This window comes from Borostomias antarcticus, assembly GCF_949987555.1.
Source record: "Borostomias antarcticus genome assembly, chromosome: 11".
Classification (NCBI taxonomy): Eukaryota; Metazoa; Chordata; class Actinopteri; order Stomiiformes; family Stomiidae; genus Borostomias; species Borostomias antarcticus.
Window position 1 is genome coordinate 19,435,285 of NC_140244.1, and position 10,906 is coordinate 19,446,190.

Consider the following 10,906-nt stretch of genomic DNA (forward strand, 5'->3'; position numbering starts at 1 on the left):
CAATACCTGACTGATTGTACTGATTGTAACAAGGGAGAGAGAAAAAAGAAGTGGGAGAGAAAGAGAAGTCAATCTGTGCTTATTTAACTAGCAGTAAGGAAGGATACGAATTTAGCCTGCAAAGTCGAAAGTAATAGAAGAAAAAACAACAAAACTATCTTGATTGAAGGAAAAGAAAAGTGGGAAGAAGAAAACAGGTAGGTGGAGACAACAGAGATTGATTACTGGGGACACTATTGAATTACACTCAACATGTCACTTCAACTAGCTATACGATGCATTTCAGCGGTTGCTTAAGGTTTAATGCTTTATCGCCCTTGACTGGCTGATAGATTTTGGCAGTGAATGTGATCATTTGCAGGGATATAACTTATCTGCTTGTCAGAGGGCAGTCAATGGGACTTGTCTTTCTTTCTGTGAACTTTATATGTGATAGGCTATGTGATATAATGCCATAATTAAGTGAAAGACTAGTTTAGTTCTGAGAGTTACTGTTAGGTTCAGACCTGAGAGTTAATGTTGTAACCAAGTTGCATGAAAAGCGAGCTGCTAGTTATTACGTAATCCTAGTCCAAACCAGGCCAGGTCCAGCCTGGCTTTGGGCAGAGCTGGCGTGTTTCTTTTAAGGAGTGGCTAGTAGGGGGGAATTAGCTAGTCATGCCCCTGAAATAGCTCTGAATTGAAATGACCTGAAATAATGTTTGATAAATTAAGATAGGTCTTGTCACCTGGACACGGTTCCAAATTCCAGTTCCAATGCTTCCAATGCTAATCCAGCACAATAAGACCGTGGCCAAGACTCATGAGCTCACAACTAGCAGCAGCTTCCATAACATTAACGGTAGCTATCGGTGATTAAAGCAGTTACAATGTGGTTTCCTGTAACATTAGCTATTTTGCTGCTGTTGGTTCAACGTCTGTTTCTGGACAAAAGTCATTACCTGACCTATGCACTTCCCTTTAGATGGTGAAGTAAGTAGACCAAGACACAATGGCTTATCTGGACACTTGATTGAGTCAGCAGGTAGCATTCTTGTTTGTAAATAGATAAGTGTTAATATGCCTCCTTGGGGAGCTAACTATGGATCTTTCAAATGAAATGGGCCTGCCCACTTTATAACTATGTATAACTTGAACTGAAATGTTATGTAAATAGTTTAGGAAAATGTACAATAATGGTGTCTTCCTTCCTTTCCTACTAAATGCTAAATATACTGAATATACAAAAAATAGACAGAATGGGATTATGAAATTGTGTAGGCTATAGTGGTCAGCATTTTTCTTTTTTGCCCATAAAACGAACACAAATGTACAATTTGCTGTTGTTGTTTTATTTGCACAGTCAAGGCCTATTTTTATTTTATTTTTATTTGCAGTGTTTTTACATTATTCTTTGTGTGCTTTTTGTCAACCTTTTTTTGAATACATTTGTCTCAAAATGTTTTCTGACATCCACAGTCTCTATGGTAGTCTAGCATTGGACCGGTAGTTCCACCCACATATACATTCCATGGGCACAATTTAGTAATTGTACTTATGATATGATATGATGTTCTCTTCTTCCTCATCCTCCGCTTCTTCCTCTTGCTGCTCAAAATGCCCTTTCTGCACACTTTCCCATAATTTAAAGCAACAATAACCCTGCTCCACCCTGTGGCTTCAATGTACATATTATACATTTTATAGTAGGTTTAGATATCTTTCATTTGTAAACAAGCCTCTTACTGCCATCTAGTAGTAGGAAATCGATTATCGTCGCTTTAATCTATTTTAGAGATTAGCCGTTAAGCACACTTCCGTGCTTCCATAGCCAGTAGTTACTTCTCAGTTGTCTTCCTCCTTATTCATCCTCAAAATGTCCGTCCCCGACTCTAAGCTGTGCAGCAGCTACAAATGTTGTTTTAGAAATAGATGAACTAGACCTGTATCATAATAACAGAAGTGCCTCTACAGCTTTATTTCAGAATTCTTTAGTTAATCATTCTTGGTTTGTTGTGTACAGATGTTGACCTAAACTGTAGCTAGAGTATGACCTACCTACTGTAGATTTCACTCTACAAATCTTTGCAGTACAGCTATTGCATTTGTAATGATCTTTTATATCTGACCAGACATGATTCTGTTCAAATATTCTTTCGTTGGAGAATGATGAATATGGTTTGTCTAGTCATATTTTGTAACTTATTCCTAAACCTAAATCTTCATTGTGGAATATCAAAGGGTTATCTATTCTATGCTGTAACAGGATTTCTAACATATTCATTCTCGTCTCTCTGATAATCAGTGCAGAGATCTTGCTATTTTCAGATGGAGAAACCCCCTAGGCCAGAGTTGTTTGACTTCCATGGGGTCTCGATGGTCCACTATTTCACAGACGGTTGGGAGAAGGTCCAGAACTTCCAAGCCAGGCCAGATGATATCCTTATCGCTACATACCCCAAAGCAGGTCTGTACTAGTGGAGAGAGACAGGTGTTCAACATGCCAGCAAACTATGTATAGTATTTTGTAGTCACTGATTGACTCTCTCCCCTTTCTACTGTATCTCTCCCTCGCCCTTTCTCCCCCTCAGGAACCACATGGGTCTCCTACATCCTGGATCTTCTCTACTTTGGCCAGACAGCTCCTGAGCGTCAGACATCCATCCCCATCTATGCACGAGTGCCGTTCCTAGAGCTCTCCATCTCTACTATGCCCACAGGTTACAACAGACATCTTTATTGGTCATGAAGTGAGACACACACACAAGGTGTAGACGACACTGCCGAAAACACATACATGAATGGCTGTAGCGTTCGCCACTGAAATTCTTCTCCTGCTCTTAACCCATCCCCCAAGGGCAGCCAGGAGCAGAAAGTAGGCAGCGTGCATGAACCACGCTCAGCCAAGTGCTCTGTCTTTGTCAGGGACAGACAGTGTTTGCGATCTGTTCTTCTGCATGTTTTTCATATTGGGTTCTTTATGGGGGAACCCTTGCGAACACGGGGAGAACATGCAAACTCCACACAGAAAGGCCCGGAGACCTTCTTGCTGTGAGGCAACAGTGCTAAGTATGTGAGCAATTTTGAGGTACAGGGGCTTTCTTACGGTGAGGCCTACCCAGAGGAAAATTTTGTTGCTCAGTGTTATACCTCCTATTGCTCAGGAGACAACATGGTGATTTCATTTGAGGATCATTTAAGTCTTTCTTTTGTCACAGTTGTTTATCCTAAAATCCCTTAGGAGAAATAAGAGCAAAAGACGAGACATTACAATGAGACACTGTGGAGAAGGATAAATCACGTTTGAGATATTAGTTTGAGAAGCAGGAGAAATAGGGGACATCTCTTATGTTTGGGTTTAATCAATTCCATGACTCCATGTTTCTCCTAATGAGTCCTTAGGAGAAATAAGACAGCAAAACAGAGACACTGCAATGAGACACGGTTTAGTCTCTTTCATGATGAATGTTTTCCGTTTTTTTTCTGTTGGAAAGAATTGGAGCAATAGTAAACCTGTATAGTAGCCTTGGCTATGTTAGTACTCATGGTTGTACCATGTCACTCTAGTTAACAGTTAATTTCACTTCATTTGAATATTAACCAGCATGCCGTTAGTGGTGTGTTTTCATGGGTGGAAATATTAATCAATGAGAATTAAGTGAGTTTATGTAGAGAGCTCTGATCGATCAGCTTGGGTAAAGTATGAGATACATAAACTGAGTGTTATTTAAGACTTTGTTGAGATCTCTTTTGTAGATCAAAAGGGGTCTAAACTGAGATGTCTAAAATGAGAACTGTTCACGGTTGTGTAGAGACCTCTTTTATAGAACAGACTGAGCCGAATCTGAGATGTAACAAACTGGAATGAGAATTAAGTCAGTTTACGCTCTCTGATGGATCATCCTGAGTAAAGTATGAGATGCATAAATTGGGTAAAACTGAGTGTTATTAAAGACTTTTTTTTAGATCTCTTTTGCAGATCAAAAGGGGTCTAAACGGAGATGACTCATGCTCCTGAGACAAACCAGAGAAACAGGAGACATAGACAATAGTCTCATTTTAATATCACACTGAATGCATTGCTGCCTAGGAAAAACAACGGTGGGAGATCTCGTTTCACAGTTGTCATTCCTCTGGGTAGCCTTCACCATGAGAGGTCACATGCCACGCATTGCTCTGTTACAACATCATTCTCAACTAGCTACTGCAATGGTTAACTATGTAAGCATTTACCTGCTCACAGCCTTTGATCTGCACTGCAGAGGAAACGGATCCAGTCGCTAGCGATGTCAGAGTCTCAGCACTGTAAACTGAATCTCTGTCCTGCATGTACAATCACCAGAATCATTCAAACTATTTTGCACAATACCAGACACTAGTTCTCATCACAGGTTTTTACTCACTTGTTGAAAGCAGGCTTGGTGGAACTTGATCTGTAACACCATGATTCAACATTTTTGGCTGCAATTGTAGTGCATTTAAATTTTTGTTTTAAAATGTTCATCAATGTACACTGTCCCTACTTGAGCAAATAAATGAATTGAATTGAACGTCATTTACACTTCTATTCTTACAGGAACAGAGTTGGCAGATAATCTACCGACGTCACCTCGCATCATCAAGACTCACCTCCCCATTCAGTTTGTGCCCAAGTCCTTCTGGGAACAGAACTGCAGGGTATAGTATGTGTACAGTAACTCTGTCTCTATGTGTTGTCTTTATAGTCTGTGATCACATGAGACAACTTTTCTTTCTTGAAACTGTTTCATTCCCTTTAACTTGTCTCTTTTCACCCATTATGTTTGACTTATGTTCTGAATGGTTGTGGTCATATGTGACCATAGTCTCGCGAGCCAGACGAGTCAACTACGTCTGGTATTTAGACGCAGAAATTTTGTTGAAGGAAGTTGAGGAAAAAACGGGCGGATATCCCATAAAAATTCCGTAGAGAGTAATAATAGACTGTCCGGACCGGAAGTGATGCGTTTTTTTTAAGAACTTCCTTTTACAAATTCTAAGCGTCTGAAGTCCAGACTCTCTCCTCCGTAGAGAGTCTGGCTCCGAGACTAGTGACCATCTAACTCTATTGTCTTTCTTTAGGTAGTGTATGTGGCCCGTAATGCCAAGGACAATGCAGTGTCCTATTTCCACTTTGACCGCATGAATGTGGTCCAACCAGAGCCAGGAGACTGGAGCAACTTCATACAGAGATTCATGGATGGACAGAGTGAGTGGTAGCAGTAGGAAATCGATTATTGCCACTTTAATTTAGCTTAGAGATTAGCCGTTAAGCACACTTAGGTCTTCCGTAGCCAATAGTTACTTCTCAGTTGTCTTCCTCCTTATTCATCCTCAAAATGTCCGTCCCCAACTCTAAGCTGTGCAGCAGCTACAATTGTTTATTTAGAAATATATGAACTAGACGTGTATCATAATAACAGAAGTGCCTCTATAAGTTTATTTCAGAATTCTTACCAGTGTTTTTGAACTGCTTTGATTGATTGATTGACTCTGCCTGACTGACTGGCTCCCTGACTTATTTATTGTATGCATAATAGTGCTCTGTGATTCCTGTTGATTCATTGTCAGTTAATTTATTCTTTCATGTGAGCAGTGGTGTTTGGTCCCTGGTACGACCATGTGACCGGCTGGTGGGAGAAGAAACAGAGCTACTCCAAACTCCTCTACCTGTTCTTTGAGGATCTTGTGGAGGTTTGTTATCATCCCAGGACCTCAAATGTCTATTTTATTACCCATGCAGTGATTATTTACACGTGAGCAGCGAAGTGCATATTACGCGTGAGCAGCAACACACACATGCTTTCTTCACCGCTGGAAATTGTTCCCTGCATCTATCCCATCCAAGCCATCCTCCTCCAGGGGCAGCCAGGAGCAGTGGGCAGCCATCGTTCATGGCGCCCGGGGAGCAAGTCCAAGTGCTCAGTCCAGGTCCTGGTCAGGGATAGGACTGAAGAGCATCTGTTCTTCATGTTTTTCTCATTGGGTTCTTTGGGAGGAAACCCTTGCGAACACGGGGAGAACATGCAAATTACAAAGAAAGGCGTGCAAGACTTTCTTGTTGTGAGGCGATAGTACTAAGTACTGCGCCACTGTGCCGCACGTGAGCTATGTTGGGGTTCAGTGTCTTGCTCAAGGACACTTCGGCACAATGTCGGGAGCTGGGATTGAACCCAGGGCCTTGTGATCCCCAGTTGGACACTCTATCTCCCAAGCTACGTGCTGATGCAGGTGGGGTGCCTATACCCTCCAAAGGGAAGTAGATAGACTGGGATGATGTGACGTTCACAACATGTATTGTTAACCCAGAAGCTGTGCACAGGGAAAAAAGTCTGAAGCAAACGTTTTCTCATATTACTTTTAGTTTGACTTACATTTTATACAAAGTATTAATGCGTCACTTACGCCTATGTCTAAATCCCTACACCCCTAAAGACAGAATTATCCTAAGAAAGCAACGCATGTGATTGGTAATTAAGTGCAGCATAAGGGTGGTTTCATACATCTGTCAGTTAAGTTTACCTAATGATTCTGGTAAGATGTTTTTGTCACAGTGTGCATCCTGTTTACATCGTAGCTTCCTCTTTGGCTAACAACAAGAAGATTGGGATATGTAGGCAGCTTCCTAGTGCTCATGACTTCAGTGAACATGATTGAGGCCACGTCCATTGCTGCCATATTGAAACAAAAATGATTACAGTAGATACTGATACATTTTGAACATGGGTTCCCGAATTACAGCTCCAGACTCTGTCTTAGCCATGCTGAAGAAGAAGGGTTTAGAAGAAGATTACTCAACAGAATTTTTGATTAGCAGTGAGATGGCATTTAGCGTGTGTGTGTGCATGTATGTTCCTTTAGGATACTGGGAGAGAGCTGGACCGCCTGTGCTCCTTCCTGGATTTGTCTCCCTCAGTGGAGGAGAAGGAGAGCATACTAGGAGGAGTGCAGTTTGACAACATGAAGAAGAACAACATGACCAACTACTCCACCCTCCCAGTGATGGACTTCAAGATCTCACCCTTCATGAGAAAAGGTTGGTGTGTGTAACTGGCAGAAGGATGATAGTAAAGTAAAGCCCCACTGTATTAAAGTACTTTAACATCCACCACCTTTCCATATTCCATTGCTCATATCTGCCTCTGTGACTCCAGGGAAGGTTGGAGATTGGAAGAACCATTTCACTGTGGCCCAGAATGAACAGTTTGATGAAGTTTATCAGAAGAAGATGAAGGATCCCACCCTACAATTCCGCACTGAGGTTTAGGATTGTGGCCGTGGTCAGGCTCTGTAGCAGAATGCTGAACTTGACCCTCCCTGTGATCATAGTGCAGATATCTCCCTTGTCAAGATCTGCTCTCTTTTAGTGATGGCTTAAAATTAGTATGATAATATGTGATGGACATAGGGCTGTATTATTTATTTTTTCTAGACAATAATTGTCTCAGAAATAATAGCGATTAACAATATCATATATAATAATAATATAATATAATAATATAATTAAAAAGTTTTTTTTTTCTTTGAATGTTGAGTGGAGGACCTTGTGCACCTGCATTACTTTTTCTCTTGTTTTAGGGGGATGAGCTAGCAAAGCATGCCCTGGTGGGAGGGTTCTAGGTTCTAGCAATGCATGCCCTGTTGGGAGGGTTCTAGGTTCCAGCAAAGCATGCCATGGTGGGAGGGTTCTAGGTTCCAGAAGGGCTCTTGAGCAATGGTGTTTTATTATGTTAATAATAAAATACAGGGGAACTACATAAGGCCTATTGTTGCTACTGATTTTTTTTAACACTTCAACAAAGAGACTTTACTCATATTTAATTTGCTTTTGGGTGCGCAGTCTAGTGTGCAGTCTAGTGTAAGACGTACTGTACTCAGCTTGTTGTTTCTACTGTAACAAGTATTGTTGTTTATAAACTGGCGGAATCCCTTGCACAGGGGTGGTGAAATTAATGACCCCAATAATTATAGGCCAATATTTAGGCTGTCTTGTTTGGCTAAACTGTTGGAGTCACTTGTAAATTCAAATTCAAGATGCCCTTGTTTCTTTAAAGCTAGTTCTTAGTGAGCACAAAACGTCTGAGATGGTTGGCTGGCCCTCTCTTTCCATGAGACGTGAGAAACATTGGTTTTTATCTTATTGGTAAGCAACCACCTTACATTACTCTTATGCTGGATTGCAGGGACGTGCACAGATAGACACGAGGTGGTGCTAGAGCACCTGCCCTTTGCCCTCTGGACAAGGCAAGTGCCCTTTTGAAAATGTATTCTTTATGTTTATTTTATATATTATATGTTTTCTTTATATTTTAAAAGTGTATGTGGCCCATGGTGACATCGAACGATTCTCGATGTAATAATCTGTAATAATAATGCCCAAAATGCGTAGTAATTTTGCCAGACCCCCCCCGAACACACACACGTGCCCGCAGCACACACCGTGCCCCTCCCCTCCCTCTCTTCCTTTGTCAACGGTAAACGCGAAAAGCGGACACAAACGGAGGCGCGCTACTCCTCCACTGCCCTTTCCCCATCCAGAGTGCCCGAGTGATGACAGCTAACCAGCCAGGTAACACATAAACCAAACGAGTGTATCGTTTGCCCCGTAAGCCTCAGTTGCAAAACTATAACTTGCATTTATTTGTCTCAGTTGTGAAGTAATTCTCATACAGCGCCAAACAGCTGAGCATAAATTAGCCGACTGCCCATCTGCTTAACAAGCTAGACTCTAGGATTTAAATGGATTTAACGTAATGATGACCACCACACGACCAATGTCGGTCGAATTTGTTGTTGGTACAGCATGTGAAGCTATCAGTATACTTAGATCTTAAATAAAGATTATTGAATTTAATCTAAAGTTGTTGTTTTTTTCTGTGTAGCCTGAATATGGAGGCACCATGTTAAAATAATAAATAACGGACAGTGGACACTTGATTACATTTGTATGGTGTCATGATTTTGACATTCTGACATTTCAACTGAAAAATATGACAAACGTGGACCATTCCTGTGATGTGTGTGCTGAGAGGAGGCTGGGGAACCAGTGGGAGTAAAACATATACAGTCACGTTTAATGAAACCATTGTGAAATATTGTGATTCCTGACGTGGGTGCAGTTCACAAAAAGTTGAATTATAGCTTGTAGGTGTGACTTGTGCTTTGGGTACATGTGTTTTACTTCTTCACATGCAGGCATGCAGAAAAAAACCCTGAACTGCCACCCTGGCATATCTCTGTTCCCCCTTGTGCTACCCCAGTCAAAAAGGTCTAGAATCGCCACTGACATACAGTATGTGCTGTCTGTAAGTAAAAGCAGGATTACATAAACACTTTCTTAGATGTATTTCCTTCCTGTGAAACCAGTTTCATTTAAGGTGCTTCTGTATCCCCACAACTACTGTATGTGCCTGTATGTAAGCCTATCACTGAAATATGACATTATCACAAGGCTGCCTTAAGCAAGTCTACTAAATGATAGGCTACTGTACCTGCGACCTGTTGCTCAAAGGTTTGAACAGTGGGTGAAAGTAGTTGGACTGTATGTGGCTACATGACTCAGATTCTAGGCTACTACAAGTTGACAACAGTACCCGATTTGATACCAGGTGAGACGTGTGTACAATATGTGTTTTACATAGTTTAAACATGTCAGAGGTAATGTGTCAGGGTATTTCTCGAATACAAAGAACGAATAAGGACAATAACACTTCTAATAGCCTACATTCAACTGTATTTACAGAGTTCATACGACATCAGTAGCATAAGGAACTATCCTTAGTGTTATTCCTGCTGCTTAAGTTAAGGTTGTCTGAGGGATAACGTTACAGCACCACAGAGCTATGATAACAGTCTGCTGTAATAGCCACCTGCCTCTATAGTAGTGAGATGTGGTTATTAATCTGGTGTAGCCTACTGTGAAATCAGTGGGGAGGCCCTTCTGACAGTTAACAAGGGTGAGCCAAGAGAAACAAGGCCACTGCTCTTCTGACTTTAGTAAACGTGTAGGGAGAGGAGGAAAAGGAGGAGTAGGAGGAGGAGGAGGAAAAAACGGGGAGAGGAGATAAAGTGTGTTCATGTGCAGAACCGTACAGTCCGTAGGCTACGAAGTGTCTTCCTCTTAAGGGACATTATATTTTTCGACATAACGTTAGCTCTGGTAGGCTATCATTGTTCACTTTTTGCTGATGCCCTGCCTTTTTTATATATATAATAAAATTATACCCTAATATATATTGTCTACTTCTACTTTTGATTTTGCAACAAATTTCCCAAAAATTTAATTTGACTTCATTTTCAAGGGAACTTCTAGTCACAGAACCAGTGAGTATTTCTCCATTTATTTTACTGCACGTTTCTTGTTTACTTTGCAAGACTGACAGTAGCCTATCTGTATTTGAGATTATCCAGTCAGATCAATATGTAAGGGATAACGAATGACCAGCCGGTCATTATCGAAATAGAAGAGCCAGACAGTGCGTTCGGAACCCCGAGGCGAAGCCCCGCGGTTATGTAACGCACTGAAGGACTCTTCTTTTTTGATAATCACCGGCTGGCCATATGGTATCCCGCTTATTACTCACCAACGACAAGACTACACTTTTTATTTCGCCATCGAAATGGTTCCTTGTGCTTGGGCAAAGGGCGTTTTCAAAGATTGAACACAGGCACAGACAAACCGTTATTGAATGGTCAAACTTTCAGACAACTTTCAACTGTTGCCCATAGACATATAATGTGTTGTCGCTAGCAGCGGCGAATATTGCTTGCTGGCAGAAATAATTCACCAGTAGAACGTGCGATTGTCCAATCAGAATCGATTATTTCAGAGAGCCGTGTAATAAACAGAGTTATATTCAAACCATGCTGCTAGGTCAGAATCTTGAACAAATATGTGTCCCTCACTCAG

At 41.2% G+C, this 10,906-nt stretch overlaps 1 protein-coding gene across 1 annotated transcript; it reads left to right on the plus strand.

The window, feature by feature from the left end:
• The first annotated feature begins 66 nt into the window (after positions 1–66).
• On the plus strand, positions 67–7,531 carry LOC311315227 (cytosolic sulfotransferase 3-like). Its single transcript, XM_084445844.1, has 8 exons — positions 67–197; positions 2,285–2,446; positions 2,571–2,699; positions 4,556–4,656; positions 5,080–5,206; positions 5,594–5,691; positions 6,859–7,033; positions 7,152–7,531. The coding sequence occupies exons 2-8, from the start codon at positions 2,308–2,310 to the stop codon at positions 7,262–7,264; spliced, it is 882 nt and encodes a 293-aa protein (XP_084301970.1). The 5' UTR covers positions 67–197; positions 2,285–2,307; the 3' UTR covers positions 7,265–7,531.
• Positions 7,532–10,906: the final 3,375 nt, after the last annotated feature.